Below are 22,783 nucleotides of genomic sequence, written 5' to 3'. Positions count from 1 at the left end.
GGTTGTTCGGCATGTTCCTGTGTAGAAACAGAGGCTTGTTTTTCTAAGGCCTGGGAAGGCTGAGGAGTTGGTGCAGAAGGAACTGGCTTCCTAAAGAAGGTCATCTTTACCTTGGAAGGATCATGTACCGGTGCGCTGACTGGTTGGTCTAAGATGCTGGCCTTTACCAGTCTTCTTCTTCTGGGCTTTTGTACATGGGGAAGATCAGCTTGATTCTTATCAGCTTGAGATGGAGAGCCTTGTATGTTCTGATCGGCAGGTTGCTGGTCAGTTTGTTCTTGATGTTGTTCAACTCCATCGACTGACTCAGTAGTAGCTTGATCAGCTTGAGCAATTTCACTGGCTGTCCTTTCAGAGTCAGCTTCCTCCGCTTGCTCCTGTGCATTCCCTTCATCCTCAGTATCGTCGTTTTCAAGCTCTTCCTCGAGCTGAGCGACGAAGTGTTCGTCTAGGTCTACCTCATCCTCTTGTTGCTCAGTTTCTTCAGCATGATGCTGAGCATAGTGTGAATCCGAAGTGACTACAAAGTCAAGTGGAAGGGCATTGATGGGTGAAAGAGTAGAAGTTTTCTGCTTCTTCTGAGGAGGATCAGTTGTATCCTCAGGTGCAGGCTCATCTTGCCGGCAGTGCTGTTCAGCTGACTGAGTTTTGTCTTGGTGTGACTCAGCAGCTGATTTGGTCTTTTTGGACTTTGGCTCAGCTTCTTTAGATGGAGTACCAGTAGGCTTCCTTTTTCGAGTCGCTGGAGCTTTTGTCCGTTTTCCTTTTGCTGGGATGATTACCTCAGCAGGTAGCACTTCCTCAGCTTGCCCTTCTGGCTGCTCAATAAATTTCCCTTTCTTCAATGGTTGGTTGAATTTTAGGGCACGCAGTGCTGCTGCTGTGATCTCAGATCCGTTCATCCAGGTTTCTCCTTGTAGGTCAACCTGGTGGTCAACTAGGATTTTGGTAATTAGGGAGCCTAGCCTTAGATTGTTTGTGCTGCGCAGGAATCCACCTATTAGAAACACTGGCATGTTGATCGGTTTGTAGGTCAGCATGTGCCATATAAAGCACATCTCGAAGTGAGACGCTGAGCTGGTGCAGTGGATCTTCTGGTAGATCAGTTGAACCAGCAGGAAGTGGGCCATCTTCTGATGCTGACCCATGGATGAACTGGATACTTCTCCAATGTACCCAGCAGGCTTACAGAAGGTTTCATCATAGTAGATGTCCTCCTGGTCACCAGTTTTTCTTAACTCAGCACCTTCAGTTTTGAGACTGAGTAGGGATCCCAAGTACGTTGGGTTGTGAAGATGGTTTTTCCTCTGACTTCGGTGACTAAGTAGTCATGGTCTTTTACGTCAGCTTTGAGGTTATGGTAGAATTCCATAACCAAGTCAGGGTAGGTGGGAAAACGCAGGGAGAACAGCTCGGTCCAGCCGTTGTTCTTTATCCAATCACAGAACGGTTGTTCTGAGTCGATGAAGGTCTGAGAAACCCATCGTGAAGGTTCTACTTTCCATTCTCGTACATTCTCGAATACGCGAATGTACTGCCTAGGTTTAGCTGGTTTTCCCTGAGGTTGAGTGGCTTGTTCTTTACCAACAGCTTTGGATGGTGAAGGCTGAGTTGATGGATTACTGTTAGATGGTCCATCGGTGGTGTTCTTGGAACGACCGGCACCGGAGACGTTGAAAGAGGGTTTTGTCATCTTGGGAGGTTCTGAAGTTCGTAAGTGCTTAAGGAAATTTTGAAGCTTTCTATAGTTCAGTACGCGTAGAGAGAAAATAGTGGGGAAATACCCACTATTTATAGATTTTTTTTTTTAAATTTAGGTTTCCGTTTGAATTTAGGTCGATTTTTCCCTTGGGTTGTCCAATCGGCAGAAACCCTGACATTTATGACACTTTAAGACGTATTCGGCGCATGCGCAGTACATGTGTCATTACGCGTGTGGTGGCATTAAATGCTAATAATTACTTTTACTCAGCGTGTGTTGTTATAAACGTTTCATTTTCTGAGTAGTCAGTTTTGTTCAACGGATAGTTATAGAGATTAGTTACTCGGCATGAGATAACTCACTCAGTGTGCATTTATTTCTGGGCATGTGATTTTGAATGAAAATCTTTAGGCACTCAGCATGGTATCACTCATTCAGCATGCATCATATCACATTTTTACTTAGGAATTTTAAGACAGTGGATTAAACATAACAATGGCTTCTCTCAGTATGCTGAATTGCTCTCGTGCTAGAGGCTTTGTAAAGATATCAGCAAGCTGCTCATCTGTTGGCACATAAGTCAGCTTAATTTCTTTCTTGAGTACATGATCTCTGATGAAGTGATGTGTTATGCTGACATGCTTCATCCTGCTGTGCTGAATTGGGTTCTTTGAGAGGTCAATTGCACTTTTGTTGTCGCATTTGACTTCAATTGTCTTTGTTTGAACACCATAATCTTCAAGCTGTTGCTTAATCCATAGGACTTGAGCAACACAGCTTCCAGCAGCAATGTACTCAGCTTCAGTTGTGGACAGGGCTACTGACGCCTGCTTCTTGCTGAACCAAGATACAAGACAGCTTCCTAGGAAATGGCATCCTCCAGAGGTGCTTTTTCTTTCGAGCTTGTCCCGTCCATAGTCAGCATCAGTGTATCCAATGAGTGTAAAGTCATGAGTATTTGGATACCACAAACCTGCATTTACTGAGCTTTGCAAATATCTAAGAATCCTTTTTACAGCTATGTAATGGGATTCCTTAGGGTTAGCCTGATATCTAGCACAATAACATACTGAGAACTGAATGTCCGGCCTACTTGCTGTTAAGTAAAGTAAAGAGCCAATCATACCTCTGTACAACTTGCTGTCTACTGACTTACCATTCTCATCAGCACAGAGGACAGTGTCAGTGCCCATAGGAGTGGATATTGGCTTACAATGTTCTAGTTCATATTTCTTCAATATCTCCTTAGCATATTTAGCTTGACTGATGAATATGCCATTCTTTCCTTGTTTAATTTGAAGTCCAAGGAAGAAGTTGAGTTCTCCCATCATTGACATTTCGAATTCAGTCTGCATTTGCTTGCTAAATTCCTTGCACATAGATTCATTAGTAGCACCAAATGATGTCATCTACATATATTTGTGCCAGCAGGGTATCTTTACCCTTTCTCTTAATGAATAAGGTTGTATCAGCTTGACCTCTGACATAATTTCTAGTCAGTAAGAAGTTGGTCAGCCTCTCATACTAAGCACGTGGTGCTTGCTTGAGACCATACAGAGCCTTTTTGAGTTTGTAAACGTGGTTTGGGAACTTAGAATCCTCAAACCCTGGAGGCTGATTGACATAGACCTCCTCGTTTATTACTCCATTAAGAAATGCACTTTTAACATCCATTATCATCAAATATAACTTTTCTCCCATTATCACATAGCTGAGCTACGCTGAGTAAGTTATATTTGAGTCCGCTGACTAGGGAGACAGATTCAATAGTGGGATTACCTCCAACGGTGCCTGATCCTACTATCTTACCCTTTCTGTTGTCTCCAAAACTTACGCTTCCTCCTCGTTTACGTTCAAACATGATGAATTGAGTTTCATCACCCGTCATATGCCTTGAGCATGCGCTGTCAATATACCACATTTTTGACTTCTCGGCACATCTCAGGCTTACATGCATTGTGATCAGTTTCCTTTAGGTACCCAATTCTTTTTGGGTCCTGACTTGTTAGGTGCAACAGGTATAGCATCATATTTTATTTTATGGCGACATATATGGACAGTATAGCCATTCTTTCCACAGAAGTCACAACTGACCTTCTGTTTAGGATTTTTTACTGACTTGTCAGCACCCCAGTGCTGAGCGTGCTAGCACACTTTAGTAGTGTGTCCCAACTTCCCACAAAAGTCACACTAGACTTTTCGCTGGGGATTCCATCTCTACTGAGTACCTTGGTACTGAGTTCTCAGAGGGATGTTATTTTTCTTAGGAACCTTTAGTTGGTTCTGGATGGTTGTGACGTCCTTCCTCAGTTTCTTTGAAACTGACTGGACTTCAGACACATACTCATGCATGATCTTCATGTTATCATGCAGAGTCGAATTGTCCTGAAGAAGGTATCTGAGGTCACTCAGTTTGACCTCTTCCACTTCGTCACAGCGCCTGCTGAGTGCTCTAACCTTTTTATTACACTTCTTAACAAGTGTATAGAGATCACTCAGGGCATTAACCATATCGTTTCTGAGTTGGGGAAGAGAAATTACCTCATTTGATTGCTCTTCATCATCTGATGCGATGGATGGGTCAGCATGCTCAGAGACGCATGGCTCAGCAAGTTCGTCAGCCATAAAGCATATCTTTGCTGACTCGGTGGCCTCAGTTTCTATTGATGAAGATTCATCACTGTCACTCCAAGTAGCCACCATTGCCTTCTTCCCACTCTTCTTGTCTTTCCTCAGCGTGGGGCAGTTCAACTTAATATGGCCAGCTTGATGGCACTCAAAGCATGTAATGGGCTTTGAGCTTTCCTTTCTGTATTTACTGTCGCTTGAGTCAGCCTTATACTTATCAAACCTTTTGTAAGGCTTTTTAGAATATTTGTCGTTCTTCCTGAACAGCCTCTTCATCTTTCTTGTGAACATGGCCATCTCCTCATCATCAGTTGAACTCCCGTCAGTGGAGTCAGCCTTCATGACAAGTGACTTCTGCTTCTTCTCATCAGATTTTTCTTTCACCTCAAAGTTTTTCATGGATATCTCATGGGTCAGCAATGAACCGATGAGTTCGTCATATTTGAAGGTGGTTAAATCCTGAGCTTCCTCAACTGCTGTCTTCTTTGCTTGCCAGTCTTTTGGAAGACTCCTGAGTATCTTTTTAACTTGTTCTTCCTCAGTGAAGATTTTCCCAAGTCTCTTGAGCTCATTAATGATGTTGGTGAACCTTGCGTTCATGTCTGAAATGCCCTCATCATTGTTCATCTCGAACAGCTCGTACAGTCTCATCTGCTGATTCACTTTGGATTCTTTTACTTTGTTTGTTCCCTCGTAGGTGACTTCCAGCTTCTTCCAGATCTCTTGTGCCGACTCACAACCTGAGATTTTGTTATATTCTGCAGCATCGAGCGCACAGTGAAGCATATTGATAGCTGAAGCATGGTTTTGAAGCTTCTTGAGATCATCCTCTGTCCATTCAATCTCAGCTTTAACAACTGACTGGCCAGCAACAACTTTCACAAGTACAAACGGGCCTTGGACTATAGATAGCCAGGCACTCATGTTTGTAGCTTGAATGAAGTTCTTCATCCTATTCTTCCAAAAGGTATAGTTTGACCCGAAGAATAGGGGAGGCCTAGTAATGGATAGCCCCTCAGGTAATATCTGAGTTGTCTGGTTTCCAGGGAGAAACCGAGTGCTATTTTCACCCATGGTATGGATCAAATCAAGGTTGTTAGACCTTTAGTAATGAGCTTTTAAGCTCTGATACCACTTGTTGGTCCCTTATAAGGTTGCAAATATAGTTCCAAGGGGGGGGGGGTTAGGAACTATTTTACTTTTTTTAAATGATTAGGGCAGATTTCTTTCCTTTGAGAAAAGATTATATAACAGCGGCACTTAGCAATCAGCAAGACACTGGCTTAGTCAACTAGTGACTAGGTCAGCTTCGTTGCTTAGGTCAGGAAATAGCACTTAGAGTCTATTCCTGAACTAACTCGTTGGTAGCGCACAACTCAGCTTGACCTCTTTTACTTGGTCAGTTTTAGTTGTTTTAAGCAAGCAATATATTAAGGAGTTAAGGGTTAGAAATACTTCACTCAGCGGAGTTATCCAGGTTCAACTTCTTCTAAGCCTACGTCCTGTCCCCGGAACACGTTCCGAGATTTCCAATTCACTACTGAGCTCTTTAAAGGTAGAGACTCGAAAACCCTTTACAAGTCAGAAGCTGAGTATAACAAGAGTACCTTCCTCTATACCTCTACTCACTTCTATTCTAATTCACTAAGTACTAAAACCGAGTACTTAGCTTCTCCTTTCTATTCCTAGAAATGATTAAGATTTGTCCTAAACAACAATTGCTAGAACACCTTAGATGATTGAGGATCAATCACTCTAGACTTTTACACAAATGAATAAGCTTGTAGTGTAAGACTTTGCTTTGCTTTTGATGGAGAACTTTTATACACGTTTGGTCAGCGTAACGGCTTTTGCTCAAAGTTCTCTATTGAATGTGGATTCTGAATGCTCTATTTATAGAGAGCTGTGACCGTTGGAGGGAAACGGCTACAGGTCGTTTTCACTCAGTCTGTCAGCAGTACTCTTGGCCAATCAGATTCCAGCATCTTCTGTTCTTCGGTCAATGTGACAGTATGTTCCTCCATTTTAGGTAACGTCAACCAGACAGCTTGCTGCGTCTTCTGATCTTTACTAAAAGAGGAAATACTTTGTCTGGAAGCTGTCTTGTGGTCAGCGGCTGTCTTGTACGTTTTGTCGAGACAGCTCAGCAGCTTCTAGCCGAAGTTGTCTACGTGGATCGTCTGGATCCTTCTTTGCTCAGCATGCGTTTCATCACTTCAATGGCAGCGTTTTGAAATACGCGGGCTGAGTGATCTTGGGCTTGTTTGACTTGGGCCTTGACTTCCATATAGGGCTTGAGCCTTATGATCTTTATGTCTTATAATAAATTATAAACTCAACATTGAACAAACACATTAGTAACAATAAATCAAAGCATTTAAACTTAGTGTGTTGTAGAATATTTAATTTCACTTAATTAATTTTGTCAAATCAAAATCCTGTGGAAAGGTGTTTCAACACTTATATCATACATCGAAACACGTGTATTATGCTATCACTAATGATATTAGTAATTGGAAAAGTGACAAAATAATATTGGTGGTTTTATCCTCTCCTCCTTTCTAGTGTGAGAAGCTCTCACTTCTCTCCTCCTTTCTTCCCTCTTCTTCAAAGTTCATCTCCATTTTCTTTCTTCTTTTCTTATTTCTTTCATCTTTTCCTTTCTTTTCTCCTAAATCCTTTCTAATCGGATCTATCCCGAGGAGGAAGAAGGAAGCTTGTCTGTCTTCCTTCTTCCTCCTCCCATCTATGTTTTAGATTTGCATTTTCTTAGTTTTGTAACTTTAGTTGGTTTGAAATCTATTACTTTTTTGAAGTTTTTTTCGTCAGATCTACATATGCTAGCCATACTTCTATCTTTTATCCTTGTTTCGGTTTTAGCACAAGCGGAAAAGATTTATCTTATCCGTAGATCTATAGATCTGCGTGGTTGCACAATAGAAACGGACTCAGATCCGATTGTCTGGAAGAGTTTGAAGGATGAAGAGCGGATTGCAGCACTATTTCAACGAGATTCGACTTTCAAGGAGTATATGGTTTCTAGTTTCTTTGTATTGTTTCTACCTTTAATGGCTTTTATTACTCATTGTAGTCTTTTTTCTTCCTGTAATGGATCTTGTACTGGCACTAACCTGTATGGGTATGAGGTTGTATTCCTCCTTTTTCATGTATCTGTATCTCTGTACCTTATCTAATAAAATGATACCTACTATTTTATCAAAAAAATAATAATAATAATAATAATTGGGAAAGTGACATATAAATTATAAAAACATACATTAGAGGAAATTTCTAATTGGACTATAATAAATAATACCAATATAATCCACTACTTGCTCCCCACACCAAGTAAAGCATAATAGACCCAAATTTTCTTCTTCTATATTGCTTTATCCAGGAAGCTTCCATCTGATATAAACAGACACTTTTCTTTCTTTAGATCCACAAAAATGCAGTCACATTCTTCAAAAGAATCAGATGATGAAGAATACTCAGAAATCTCTCTGAGGCCGTTTAATATCTCAGACACAGATGACTTCATGGTGTGGGCAACAGATGAAAAAGTGACAAAGTATTGCACTTGGGAGCCCTATACTAGCAAACAAGAGGCCTTAAACTACATCAACAACACAATTATACCTCACCCATGGTACAGAGCCATATGCCTTCAAAACAGGCCTATTGGTTCTATTTCAGTGGCCATAAATTCTGGCAATAGAACGGAACTTGGCTATGTTTTGGCTTACAAATACTGGGGAAAAGGGATAGTTACAAAGGCAGTGAAATTGATGGGGAAGATTATATTCAGTGATTTTCCAGGATTAGAGAGAGTTGAAGCTCTGGTAGATGATGAAAATGTTGGGTCACAGAGGGTGTTGGAGAAGGCTGGTTTTACTAGAGAAGGTGTTCTAATTAAGGAAGTAATTAAGGGAAGGTCTAGAGACATGGTTATGTTTAGTCTTCTCTCTTTTTAGATCAAGTTTCTATTTTTCTGAGTTCAAACTTTATTATTTAGCTTATTTTATTTGTGGTACCAATTTTTCTCATTAAGGATTCAATGGTTGGAAAAGGATAAAAGGGTAAGAAAATAAATTTGGGTTTTTCATTGATGGATCCATCACACTGTCTTGATCGCCAAATAACTTATTACAGTACTTGTTTGTTGATTTGACTAGCCGATCATCCTGTAAAATTGTTTGATGATGGTTAATAGCTATTTGTGTAAAATCACAAATAAGGACATGACTTACGGTTAAAATGGTGTAATTAGGGGTAAAAATGTCATTGAAAAGAGATAAACCAACTTTTTAGACATAGTGTACTCTTTTAAACTTCTCTTCACCAAACATCACTATTTGATGTTGTTTGGTTTACGAAATGGAATAGAATAGCGGTTCCTTAGGAATAATTATTCTTATGTTTGGTTACAAAAATGAAATAATTAGTTTTGTAAATCAAAATATATCATTACCCTCGAGTATAATTTCTTAGTTATTTTAAAATTTTAATTATGATAATAAATTGTTGAAGTATATATTAGTTCAGAAGAAATATAAAAGACGGTAAAAAATACGAAAAACAAAAAAAAACGTAAAAAATAACGTAAAAACAGCAAAAAAAAAAGACGAAATAAAAATAGAAAATGATGAAAACACGAAAAACAAATAAACATATTAACACAAAAAAATATGGAAAACAGTAAAACACAAAATATATGTAAAAACTTGATAAATATGAAAAACTATAAAAATAAAAAAAAATAAAGAAAAATGTAGAAAAAATCCATGAAAAAACGGAAAAATGCGAAAAAACGTGAAAAATGTGGAAAATACGAAAATGTAAGAAAACGTTAAAAACACGAAAACTTGAAAAAATATGGAAAACATCAAAAAAACACAAAACACAAAAAAATGTGAAAAACTGTTAAAAACACAAAACGTATAATACACTAAAAACACGAAGACGTCAAAAACACGAAGATGCGAAAAACACAAAAAAAAATGAAAAAAATGTAAAAAATATGAAAATGTAAAAAACGTGAAAACATTAAAAAATATGGAAACACGAAAACGTGAAAAAACGTTAAAAACACGAAAATATGAAAAAACGTTAAAAACGAAAATGTGAAAAAGAATTAAAGTTAAAAACACGAAAATGTGAATATGCGTTTTTAACGTTTTTTCACCTTTTCGTGTTTTTAGCTTTTTCGTATTTCCAGTTTCTTCATGAAAACGGTATTTGTGTTACTTTGTAGGTCGTTTTGCGAATAAAGTTATATTTTAGCTGGAGCATTTAAGTGCCAGTTTCGTTCCATTTTTCGAAACTACTCTTTACCCTTTAATTCTAAATAGGAGATAAAAAGTATTAGATAAAATTTCGAAACAGTTGCTTTTAACAGAAAAATCAACTAATATCTACGATCCATAAGCAACAACTAACAGCAACCGCAAATAGCATGTTATGGGTCCCGCCCATATTTAAGGTCCATTTAATATTAATTTTGGCTTCTTTGAGAAGCTATATTAATGTGTATTTATTGGAATGAGTTGTATTCATTTAATATAAGTGAAGGAAGAAGAAAAGACACACCAAAAAGAGATTTTCGGATTTGGCCTTTTCTCTCTTTAGGTCAGTTCACTTTTTTATCGATTTCCGGAGATTGAACCGTCGGATCGTCACGATTTTTGGACAGGAGCTTCTAGACATATTGTTCCTTGTTCTCACCGTTGGGATTGCCGTTCAGAGGTCGGGAAGGTCTGTTCGGAGTTGGGGCAGATTGTAGACTGATTTCTTCTCTTTCTTGGTATTTGTCTACTACTTCAAATCTCTTATTGTTTCATGATTGTTGGTGGGTTATAAACCTTTTGTAAGACTTTATTGGATTTGTTTTACCCTCAATTTTATCATAATAAGAGAAGTAGGGTGGACTCCTTAAACGTCCCGTGGTTTTTACTCTTCACACTGAAGAGGTTTTCCACGTATAAATCTTGTGTTGTTGATTGTGGTTTTGGATTTCCATTCTTGTGGTTATAGTTGCTATTTTGATTTGGACTTGGGTTGTGCTTTGGTTGATTGTTTGTTAGATTGATCCTTGTGGTGTTGTTATTGGTATTCCGCGTATTTGATTGTTGTTATTGGTAACCCGTCTTTTGGGTCCTTCAATTGGTATCAGAGCAAGGTTAATTTTTGAAGTTAGCTATGGAGTCTAATAGCAGTAATAGTTCCATGGTTAAATTGACATCAACCAATTATTCTATATGGAGACCTATGATGGAAGATTTGTTATTTTGCAAAGATTTGTATGACCCAATTGATGCAGAAACCAAAGAGGATGGTAGTTTGTCCAAACCAGTCAAACCAGAAACATTGGAAGATAGAGAATGGGAAAAGTTGAAAAGAAAGACATCGGGGACTATCAGACAATGGGTTGATATTAGCATTTTCAACCATGTTTCTCAAGAGTCCGACCCATATGATTTGTGGAAGAAATTAGAAGGTCTTTATGAAAGAAAGACTGCTCATAATAAGGCTTCTTTGATTAAGAGGCTTGTTAATTTGAAGTTGAAAAGTGGGAAGTCAGTTTCTGAGCATCTTAGTGATTTTCAAGATATAATCAACAAACTTACCACTATGAAGATTATTCTTGATGATGAGTTGCAGGCTTTATTTATATTGAGTTCATTGCCAGATAGTTGGGAAACTCTTGTTGTGACTATTAGTAACTCTGCTCCTGATGGTGTACTTTCTTTGGATGTGATTAAAGAGAGTATGTTTAATGAAGAGATAAGAAGAAAGGAGATGGGAGTTGATAATTCACAAGCTCTTGTTGTTGAGAACAGAGGTAGAGGCAAGAGTAGAGGTCAAAGAGGCGTGGTAACTCAAGAGGTAGGTCTAAGTCCAGAGATGGGAAAGAGCCTATGGTATATCATCACTGCAACAAACCGGGTCACATAAAGAAATATTGCTACCGTTGGAAAAGATAACAAGGCAAGAAGCAAGATTCTCAGAAGGAGGGAGATGACAAAAATACTGCAGCTGTCACTTCTAAAAGTGATGATGGTGTTTCTTTGATTTGTGCAACTAGTGAGTGTCATCATGTTGATGGTTCAGGCACAGAGTGGCTTGTTGATACAGGAGCTTCCTATCATTGTGTTCCTAGAAGGGAATACTTCTTGAACTACAAAGCAGGAGATTTTGGTAGTGTCAAGATGGGAAATCAGAGTTCGGCAAGCATTGTTGGCATGGGTGATATTCGGGTGAAGACAAGTGTTGGGTGCATGCTTATATTGAAGAATGTGCGCCATATTCCCGATATACGCCTTAATTTGTTGTCTGCAAATGTTCTTGATCTAGAAGGATTCAGACATACCTTTGGAGATGGCAAATGGAGATTGTCCAAGGGTTCATTGACAGTTGCTCGAGGTGATTTATGTTGTTCTTTGTATAAAACATACTTGAATGTATGTTCTGGTGAGCTAAATGCAGTTGAAGAAAAGAACTCTCCTAATTTGTGGCATAGAATATTGGGACACATGACAGATAAAGGGTTAAAACTTTTGGCAGGTAAATCTCTTATTCCTGTTGATAAATCTGTTTCTTTTGACCCTTGTGATTATTGCTTAGCAGGAAAGCAACATAGAGCTTCCTTTTCTAAGAAGTCTACAAAGAAGGAAGGAAAGTTGGAGTTGATACACTCCGATGTCTGTGGTCCTTTAGAGGTGGAGTCTCTTGGTGGCAGTAAATATTTTCTCACTTTTATTGATGATGCTACTCGGAGAACTTGGGTTTACATGTTGAAGACAAAGAGTGAAGTGTTTGAAACTTTCAAAAAGTTTCACGTCATGGTAGAAAGGGAGACAGAAAGAAATTTGAAGTGTCTTCGATCTGACAATGGTGGTGAGTACACTTCTAAAGAATTTGAGAATTATTGCTCACACCATGGAATTAGACATGTAAAAACTGTGCCTGGCACCCCTCAACACAATGGTGTAGCAGAGAGAATGAACAGAACAATTGTGGAGAAAGTGAGATGTATGCTTAGAATGTCCAATCTTCCAAAGACATTTTGGGCTGAAGCTGTTAATACTTCAGTGTACTTGATCAATCGTTCACCATCAATTCCTCTTGGCCTTGAGATACCCGAGAGAGCATGGAAGGGTAGAGATCCTACTTATTCACATTTGAGAGTCTTTGGATGCAAGGCATACATGCATGTGCCGAAAGAACAAAGATCAAAGCTTGATTCCAAGACTAATCCTTGTGTATTTGTTGGCTATGGTGATGAGGAGTATGGTTTTAGACTCTATGATCCAGAGAAGAAGAAGGTAGTGAGAAGCAGAGATGTAGTATTCTTTGAGCACGAGATGGGCTCAGAACTTCTAAGTACAAGGTACAATTCTACTCCTACGTTGTCTTTTGATACTACTGATGTGTCTTCTGTTTCTATTCCTATATCTGTTGAGCAGCCAACAAATGAGAATGTTGAAGCAACACTTGATGGTGTTGATAGGTACAACCAAATGAAGATGGTGATGCACCAGAATTTGATAATGATGGTGGTGGTGTAGCAGAATTTGATGATGTTCCACATGATGATCAGAATGATATAGAGGATGTTCATGAGCAGGGGGAGCAGCCAGCTCCTTTGGTGGAAGAAGCACCGGTTCGAAGGTCAACTAGAGAAAGAAAACCTTCTACAAAATATCCAAGCTCAGAGTTTGTTCTTGTCACTGATGAGGGGGAGCCAGAGAACTTTGGAGAAGTGTTGTCTAGTAAAGATAAAAATCTTTGGCTTGATGCTATGAAAGAAGAGATGGATTCCTTGAAAAAGAATGAGACATATGTGCTTGTGAAGCCTCCTAAAGGCAAGAAGGTCTTGAAAAACAGATGGGTTTTCAAGAACAAGAAAGATGGTGACAAGATAGTGAAGCGCAAAGCCAGATTGGTGGTAAAGGGTTGCAATCAGAAGAAAGGCATTGATTTTGATGAGATCTTCTCTCCTGTTGTCAAGATGACATCTATAAGAACTGTTTTAGGTTTAGCTGCAAGTCTTGATTTGGAGTTGGAGCAGCTTGATGTGAAAACTGCTTTCTTACATGGTGATTTGCATGAGGAGATATATATGGAGCAACTTGAAGGGTTTGAAGAGAAGGGAAAATAAAAGCTTGTTTGCAAGTTGAAGAAGAGTCTTTATGGGCTCAAACAGGCACCAAGGCAATGGTATCGGAAGTTTGATTCTTTCATGACAAAGAATGGTTACAATAGAACTTCAGCAGATCCTTGTGTGTATTTTAGAAATTTCCCTGGAGGTAACTTCATTATCCTTCTTTTATATGTGGATGATATGTTGATAGTTGGACAAGATGCATGGATGATTTCCAACTTGAAGAAGGATTTGTCCAAGTCATTTGACATGAAAGACTTGGGTCCAGCTAAGCAGATCTTAGGCATGGAGATAGTTCGTGATAGAAAAGCTGGAAAGTTGTGGCTATCACAAGAAAAGTATATTGAACGTGTGCTTGAAAGGTTTAATATGAAGAATGCCAAGCCTGTTAATACACCTTTAGCAGCTCACTTCAAGTTGAGTAATAGAGCTTGTCCTAAGTCAGATGAAGAAAAAACGAGTATGTCTTTTGTTCCTTATTCATCTGCTGTTGGTTCTTTGATGTATGTTATGGTTTGTACTAGACCAGATATTGCACAGGCGGTTGGTTTGGTGAGTAGATACTTATCTAATCCGGGTAAGGTTCATTGGGAAGCTGTTAAGTGGATTTTCAGATATTTGCGTGGTACTTCCAAATTGAGTTTGTGTTATGGAGGTGGCAAACCGATTCTTGAGGGATATACAGATACAGACATGGCTGGTGATCTTGATAATAGAAAGTCTACCTCAGGTTATGTGTTTACATTTTCAGGGGGAGCCATTTCATGGCAATCCAAGCTACAAAAGTGTGTAGCATTGTCCACTACTGAGGCAGAGTATATAGCAGCTGTGGAAGCGTGTAAAGAGATGATTTGGTTGAAGAGGTTTCTTCAAGAGTTGGGTTTGAAGCAATGTGAGTATGTGACATTCTGTGACAGTCAGAGTGCTATGGACTTGAGCAAGAATACCATGTATCATGCTCGTACTAAGCACATTGATATTAGATATCATTGGTTGCGGAATGTGATTGAAGAGAAAGAATTGCTGTTAAAGAAAGTTCACACAGATAAAAATGCAGCAGACATGTTAACCAAGGTGGTTCCTGGAAGCAAGCTTGAGCTTTGTAATAAGCTTTCCGGGATGAGATTCAAACGTTGAAGAATTTGAGTTTTTCTTCTCTCCGTGATGGGCTGGAGGGGGAGATTGTTATGGGTCCCGCCCATATTTAAGGTCCATTTAATATTAATTTTGGTTTCTTTGAGAAGCTATATTAATGTGTATTTATTGGAATGAATTGTATTCATTTAATATAAGTGAAGGAAGAAGAAAAGACACACCAAAAGGAGATTTTCGGATTTGGCCTTTTCTCTCTTTAGGTCAGTTCACTCTTTTGTCGATTCCCGGAGATTGAACCGTCGGATCGTCACGATTTTTGGACAGGAGCTTCTAGACATATTGTTCCTTGTTCTCACCGTTGGGATTGCCGCTCGGAGGTCGGGAAGGTCTGTTCGGAGTTGGGGAAGATTGTAGACTGATTTCTTCTCTTTCTTGGTATTTGTCTACTTCTTCAAATCACTTATTGTTTCATGATTGTTGGTGGGTTATAAACCTTTTGTAAGACTTTATTGGGTTTGTTTTGCCCTTAATTTTATCATAATAAGAGAAGTAGGGTGGACTCCTTAAACGTCCCGTGGTTTTTACTCTTCACACCGAAGAGGTTTTCCACGTATAAATCTTGTGTTGTTGATTGTGGTTTTGGATTTCCATTCTTGTGGTTATAGTTGCTATTTTGATTTGGACTTGGGTTGTGCTTTGGTTGATTGTTTGTTAGATTGATCCTTGTGGTGTTGTTATTGGTATTCCGCGTATTTGATTGTTGTTATTGGTAACCCGTCTTTTGGGTCCTTCATAGCAAACATGAATATATGAACTAAACGAGCCCTTATTCTATGTCGGGACAAATGAGAGATCTAGGAATGTAAATGGGGCGGATCCCCGTTGGTGACCCGTACCAACGGGGAATCCCCGATAAGAATTCCATGGGGAAAGAGGCGGGATCCACGTGCCCACCTTGCTAATCCTCGATAGGGATCTTCGACAGAACCCGGTTATTTCTTGTAATAATTGAATTTATAATTTTTATATGTTTCAGTCTTAATTGATAATGAATAATTTTTAACGTATTTTAGTAGTTTGATTGGCTCTCTGAACTTAAATTGTGTTTCATTAGTCCCAAAATTTCCTTAAAGTGTCATAATTAAGTCCTTAAATCTATAAAAATGCCATAAAAATATACAAAATAGAAAGTTAATTTGGTTTAGAGACATAAAATCACGAATCAGACTTTTATTTTTTAAGTTTTGAATTTTTTTTAAATAATTGGGCAAATTAAAATTTATATCACTTTAAACAAGTTCGGAGGGCAAATGGATCATTGTAAGCAAGTTTACGGGCTAGTAGGTCAATTTAAACAAATCCAGGTGTCTAATAAGTTATTTAAACAACTTGAGGGGACTAATAAATACTTTGCAAATTTAAAGGACCGATTAACCTTTTAGGACAAGTTCGGAAACTGTTAATGTATTAAGCTTTTTTAATTGACTCTTTTAGATTAGTTAAGTAGATTTTAACATTGGTTGTTTTTATTTTAAGAATAATGGTTAATGCTTAATATTATTATTTACCGCTCTTTTTGCTAATTTAAAAAAAAAAAACATAAATGATGATTTTTTGCGGAAACTGAAAATAATGGAAAATGTGGATAATTTTTTTGAAATATTTATAAATGGGTAATGCAGAGGATGGAGATTTCAATTGGGACAAATTTATCCCATCTAACTCATAGGATAGAGATGAGAAATCTCGGACTAGTCAGGACAAGGTACATGCCCGACCTTATTTACATCTCTATATAACCTGATTTCAATATCGATGTTTTATATTTGGATTCTATTCAATGGTAGTTTGGTTTCGGGGGTGTTTGTTTGTTCCATTTCGACCTTATGTTTGGCTTTTCAAAATGTTTGGTTTGAAACCTGACTTTTGGTTAAAAAAAAAAGGGTTAAGGTGTAAAAATACCCCTAACGTTTTGGGTCAGGAGCAATTTTACCCTTAACGTCTAAAATAGTGCAATTTTACCCTCAACGTTGGAAGCCAAGAGCAATTTTACCCCTAACGTTGATAAATTAGATCAATTTCAGACACTATTATAAAACACAGATATTTTTGTTCATTATTCTGCACCAATTGCATAATAATTCGTTCTAAAAAAAGGATCTCATGTTTTTTATAATTTAATAATAGAATTTGAGATTAATATTTATAAATTCGTTGGATTTTTTGAATTTTTTTTATCTTATCCGTATAAAAAGACAGTATATTTTTTATTTTTTTTCACATCACAACGAATGTTTGTGATTTGTTACTGATAAAATGATACACATATTAAGTGTAGATAACAAGATTCATGACCGAGAAGACAGTTTGATGAATTATTTCTCAAATTGACCCAATTTATTAACGTTAGGGATAAAATTGATATTGACTTCCAACGTTAGGGGTAAAATTGCTCCTGGCCCAAAACATTAGGGGTATTTTTGCACCTTAACCAAAAAAAAAAAAAAAAAAAAAACTGCCCGGCAAGATTTTGGATTTGCTTACTGAAAAATCCTAAACGGAATCTGAAAGTTATAACCTGTTTTTTCGGCAACATCAAAACCTTCTTCTCCCATAGGGATAGACCCCTCTCACTTTGATCGTAGTACTTGTCCTTTTTTAAATTATGGACCCTCTTTCGGCTCTGCGTGATTTCACCATTCGTGGAGAGGTTGACAAAATCATCCGACTTAACGATGAGTTTCGATTTGGTACCGATTACACATTCCCTGTATCAGTCAAGGCCTACCGGTCCAAGCAGGGGAATCTCTACACCCTCGAAACCCTCGTCTATTACATTCAGAAATCCCATCTCAAATACACTGATTATCTTCAGAGTGCCCGTGCACTTGGTCTCACCCCTATTAGCTTCGTCGATCGGAAACCACTCTTGGAGTATCTCACCGGCCAGAGTTCTGCTACCGACTCAATTGTCTTCCCTCTTCCCCAGCAACAGCAACAACTTCAACTTCCTCAGCAAAACCCTAATGGTGATATCGCTTTTTCCCATGAATACCGTCCTGATGATCCTGTTGTCCTTCGTGATGTCGCTGTAACTGATAGTGCTAAAGAGGATGATTTTATTACTATGATTTACTCTTTGGAAAGGCCTCTCAAGGATAGAGAATCGTTGTTGGAATGCAAAAATCGAGATTTTTATACCGTGCTGGTTGCATCTACTCGCCGTGAAGAGGAGAGGCAGAGAATTGAATCTCAGCAAAGGAAAGATGGGTTGGTTGCTAAGAGTAGATTGATGGGTAGTGACGAGAGAGGGATTGGGTATGGTGATGAGATGGGTTATGATGCGGCTTCTAAGCCCAAATTGCATTTGAAAGGAGGCAAATTTGGGGAGGGAGTGCCCATAATTTTAGTGCCTAGTGCATTTCAGACATTGATTACTATTTATAATGTCAAGGAGTTTTTGGAGGATGGAATTTATATACCAACTGATGTGAAGGTCAAACAGATGAAAGGGACGAGGCCAGATTGTGTCACTGTGCAGAAGAAGTTCAGTACTGATAGAAACAGAGTGATGACTGCCTACGAGGTCAGGGACAAACCCTCTGCGCTCAAGGCTGAGGATTGGGATCGAGTAGTTGCAGTATTCGTATTGGGTAAAGAGTGGCAGTTTAAAGATTGGCCCTATAAGGATCATGTGGAGATATTTAATAAAAGTGAGTATACTTTGTTTTCTGTTCTGTTGGTAATTCGATTTTGTGTTAACTTTGAAAGCAATTTCGGGTTGAATTCTCATAATACTTTGCACCAAAATTCTCTGCAGTTATTGGATTTTTCATGAGGTTTGAAGATGACAGTGTAGAATCAGCTAAGATAGTAAAGCAGTGGAATGTAAAGATCATCTCGGTAAGGATGTATTTACTTTTTGAGCTTTTTGATGATTACAGTTTCAATTTCAGTTAAATTGCCTTGCTGATCAGTATTTATTTTTCCCCATCTTTTATACTCCCTTCATTCTCAAATAAGTGTCATTTTAGAATTTTCACACAAATTAAGAAACACAATTAATATGCACTTAAATTAATAAATTTACATGGATTAACTAAATAAAACTTTGAAAGCTTAAAAAACACATAAATCTAAGACAAAATTTATATGCTTAGACCAAAAAACTATACTAAATTTTATTGAAAAACGAAAACGACACTTCAAAAAGAACAAAAACAATTATCTAAAACGACACTTATTTGAGAATGGAGGGAGTACCTGTTAGCGTCTCAACAATCATCAATAGTAAAATTAATATATTGTCTAAATGATTCAGATTAGCAAAAACAAGAGACACCAGGATAGAGCTGCAGCTTTGGAGGTGTGGGACAGGCTAGAGGAATTTGTCCGTTCACGTTCACATTCTTGAAGTTCGTACCTAAGCTTGCATTTTTCACAATTTGGAATAAATATGTGACATTTCTTTGAGATTTTTCTGGCAGATAGTGAATAAATTATGTTTCTGTGTTGGACTACTTTAGTGTAAAGCATATGATGTTAGCACTGGAATGGTTTTTGGATGTGATTGACAATATAGATAAACCTGTGAGATAGAATTGTTCATTCGATATAGCTTCCCTAACATCTAGCTTTGCCTTATGTGATATTGAATTGGAATTTTCTGCTACCAAGGGCTTGAGCTTAAGCCTTTCGAGTTTTATTGTGACACGAACCTTATCCTTGGTATCAAAAGTATGTATTTTGGCAAGATAGCATGGCTGTGTTGAGTGCATAAATCCAGAGTGTTGTAAACAAGATGAAAGATCAAACTATAAGCAGTTTGAGCTTCTGGTTGACAAAGTTGGCATATGGAACCAAATAAGGTTTTAACTTGATAGGTCTCTTGATAATGATGCTAGAATCTCTCTTGAAGTTTTATTTTTCAAATAGACCCTGTTATTGGTGAGATAAGCTGTGACATCTTGATAATCACTCTCTCTTGAGGTTGTAGATTTAGTATGCTGATGCGATGGCATAAACACTGTGCTGGGAAGATGTGGAGGATATTGAGTTGTTTTGATGCATTCTGTCTGCAACTCAATGTACTAAAACTACCATATAAGGAACTTAACTCAAACCTTTACAGGGTTTGCCAATATTCAAAGTTGCCATAATCGTTAGGTGGTTTACCGTTTACTGCTCAAGGGAAGCTGGCTGAATACAGCTTTGCGTTTTTTATTTCGGAATTTGGTAGGCAGTCCTAAATACTGCCTTAGATGAAGGCAGAAACGTTGAGTTTTGTTCATAAAGCTAGGACCTATTTACATTGGATGTTCCCTTGTTGGCACCTATTCAGTTGATTACCCCAACAAATTAGATTTTCTTTTTGGTAAATAGATATCTTGAAAATAAATTATCGCGGATTAATGGGACAGAATTTGATGAAGCTAATTCAGGAAATTGGATCTATATTTTCACCTTACTTTATAATAGTTCTAACCTTATCCTTTGCTTGTTAGATAAGGTGTTAACTCAAGGTATAGTTATCTAATACATTTATGTATACCGTTTTGGTTGAATCAGTTCTACACCATCTTCTTGTATAGATTACAGATGGTCTTAGGATTTTTATATGTTCTTTTGTTGATCCATATTTTATAGGTTGATGAGAAGCATATTTCTCTATCTAATTGATTCCAGCATCATACGTGAAGATAGAATTCATGTGGTCAATAATTTTTATTTTGCTGATGTTTGTGATTACAGCATATAATGCCTATCGTGCGCAAGTTACACATGGTCGATTGTAACTGTTTCTACTGTTTGGCAGGTATGAAATGGAAACTTTATTACTATGATTAAGAGGAATTGTACATGAAGATGTCTTTGAGCACCTGTCTGTTCCCCCTTGGGGTATTTTGAGTGCCAATTACTTGTCAGAGCTGAATATTTCAATTCTACAAGTGCGGTTGGCCATAAAATTTTGCAGCATGAAGTTGTTTTTGGCAATGTTTTCGAGCTGTGTAACTTTCAATGTGTAGGTAGTAGATGAAGAATGTTGACAGTAATGGTGTTTTCCTCTGTTAATAGCATTAGTCTATGTGCCATGAAATGCTACTTTTTCGTGTTTTTAATTTGCCTTCAATTAACTTGTTTATTCATTTCGGTCAGTTTTATACATCCACTTGGCTGATTTGTTGATCTTGTTTTCCCTGTAGCTTAGCTTATTAATTGCGTCTGCTTAAACATTTTGACAACGATATGTATAGTCCAAACAAATAAGATTTATTGGGAAGGGAAGAGAGAAGAAGTCTCTTCAGTAATACAAAACTATACCAATCTCAGAAGAAGTCCTGAGAAATAAGTGATACATACACAGGAAAATTAGGAATATGCGAATTGCAAGTATATTAGGCTGGACCGGAGAAAATAACATCAGTATGCTGTAAAGGTAGAACTGTAAGCAGCAAAGAGAAGAACTGCAAGCAATGAGATGGACAACTTTATGGCGTTTCCATCTGATGTGCCATCTGTTTCTGTTGATGGTACAGTTTTTGATCCAGTACCTACACCGATAAGGAAAAAAACGAGTTAGATCAGGAAAAGGCATAAAATTTAGTGCAGTGCCATGAATTGATGCACAAGATTCAAAAGCTGTTTTATGTACCTGAAGGAGTAGTTGAAGTTGGATCTTCTGGTGTTCCTGCTGGAGATGCAGCTGGAGAAGCAGCTGTCCACATTCAGGTAATACAAAGTCAATATTTTTATCTTGTTATTATTTCAACATTTGATATAAAGTAATCATCTTTAGATCAGGGAAATGTTGGCATTCGAATTCGGTTTTATATGACGCTAAGTGAAACGAAATATGTCTTACCATTGCAGCTGCTGAGTGGTGGAGTTTGAACATTGCAAGCACCAGGGAGGGCAAGAGCCTGAGTCTGGTTGATGTTTAGCCCAAGATTTGAACCACCACCATTTAGAACCTGACACAAGCACTGTGGCGATGATCGAACAACGCTAGAGAGCTGTGTGCAACACTGTGAAGACGGGGTCGATGAATTTCCTGTGATATAGTTCAAGCAGGGTGACATGCTGATTAAGGTATTTGTACAACTAGACTGAGCCATGCCTCTTGCCCAAAACATAGCCATGAAAACCAAGGCGAAACTCATCGCTGTTGCTCTTTGTGCCATCTTATCTATTGAAATGCCTGTAAAAAGTGAAGATCTTTTGTGGTTATTGGAGTTGAATTAGGTTGATGGAATATGGAGATGGAGTTAAGGCTTTTATAGGAATTGAATTAAGGGGTGATGAGGGAGAGAGAAACTTGTGTGGGTGACCAACCCTTCCTGTTTATTAACGGTCTAAGTAAACAAATAAGATCTGAAGGTGTTCAAACCTGGAGATTTTGAAAGTTGGTAACTTGGTTTTATGGGTGACCAACTTCTGCCGCATGATTGGGACCTCTTTTTTTAGGGATTCAAATGGGCAGACTTTGGGGAAAATTAAGCAGAAGCATAGCGTGTTTCTGACTCCAACTTTTAGTAGAACTTCCTCTTTTTGGAATCTGGAAAAGGCTGGTTTTAGAAATTAAGCAGAAAATTCGGGTAAAATTGCCTCTATTGTCACTCAACTTCACTTTTTATGCTATTTATTAACATAAAAGAGATTTTTATGTTAGTAAACTTCAAAGTTCATGAGCTTTTAGAAACTATAAAGAAACTAAAACTAGAGTTGAAGGACCATGAGTGTAACTTTTTACCCGACAAATATTGGATAATGATGATGATGTTTTCTCATAGTGAAGAAGGATTGAATTCCCAATCCCCCAGAAAATGAAATAGCTCAAAAGCACAAACACTCATTTTTACATGTTTCTGTTTTTTGAAATTGAAAATTTAATAAAATCATACTTGGAATGATTATTAATTTGTTTTATTTGGTTCAATTTGCAGTCGAATTCAGATTTTTTTTCAAGGTTGTTTGGTTTTCCAATGCCGGAATTAGAACACATGTTTATATGTATTTATTTGTAGTTTTTGACAAAGTACCATTACTTGGTGTGTTTTTACCATTGGATGATGAAGTATAAAATTAATCTAATGGTGAAAACATACAAAGTAAGGCTTACTTTGTAAAAAAACAAAGTAAGCATTGCTTTTACCATAAATATATATCAAATATTTGTTCATCTTGAAGTCTAAAAA

At 37.8% G+C, this 22,783-nt stretch overlaps 3 protein-coding genes across 7 annotated transcripts; 2 read left to right on the top strand and 1 right to left on the bottom strand.

The window, feature by feature from the left end:
• Positions 1-7,760: 7,760 nt before the first annotated feature.
• LOC136216597 (uncharacterized) lies at positions 7,761-8,516 on the top strand. Its single transcript, XM_066003153.1, has one exon. The coding sequence runs from the start codon at positions 7,780-7,782 to the stop codon at positions 8,302-8,304; it is 525 nt and encodes a 174-aa protein (XP_065859225.1). The 5' UTR covers positions 7,761-7,779; the 3' UTR covers positions 8,305-8,516.
• An 8,626-nt stretch (positions 8,517-17,142) lies between these two features.
• LOC136219712 (protein CDC73 homolog) lies at positions 17,143-20,928 on the top strand. 5 transcript variants are annotated; one of them, XR_010684247.1, is made up of 5 exons: positions 17,143-18,301; positions 18,409-18,491; positions 18,910-19,003; positions 20,340-20,403; positions 20,792-20,928. XR_010684247.1 is itself a non-coding variant. In XM_066007206.1 (4 exons), exons 1-3 carry the CDS (start codon positions 17,254-17,256, stop codon positions 19,000-19,002), a joined length of 1,224 nt encoding a protein of 407 aa, XP_065863278.1. In that variant the 5' UTR covers positions 17,143-17,253; the 3' UTR covers position 19,003; positions 20,792-20,925. The 5 variants fall into 5 exon arrangements, 3 of the variants coding, with proteins under 3 accessions (XP_065863278.1, XP_065863279.1, XP_065863277.1); XR_010684248.1 differs by having other exon boundaries at positions 20,797-20,894; XM_066007206.1 differs by lacking the exon at positions 20,340-20,403 and having other exon boundaries at positions 20,792-20,925.
• LOC136219714 (non-specific lipid transfer protein GPI-anchored 5) lies at positions 20,840-21,769 on the bottom strand. Its single transcript, XM_066007208.1, has 3 exons — positions 21,451-21,769; positions 21,241-21,303; positions 20,840-21,139 (listed from the first exon to the last, which is right to left on the bottom strand). The coding sequence occupies exons 1-3, from the start codon at positions 21,767-21,769 to the stop codon at positions 21,009-21,011; spliced, it is 513 nt and encodes a 170-aa protein (XP_065863280.1). The 3' UTR covers positions 20,840-21,008.
• Positions 21,770-22,783: the final 1,014 nt, after the last annotated feature.

The sequence above is a fragment of the Euphorbia lathyris genome, chromosome 2 (genome assembly GCF_963576675.1).
Source record: "Euphorbia lathyris chromosome 2, ddEupLath1.1, whole genome shotgun sequence".
NCBI classification, from domain to species: Eukaryota; Viridiplantae; Streptophyta; class Magnoliopsida; order Malpighiales; family Euphorbiaceae; genus Euphorbia; species Euphorbia lathyris.
Note: the sequence above shows the minus strand (reverse complement) of the source record. Positions and strands in the feature narration are given on the sequence as shown.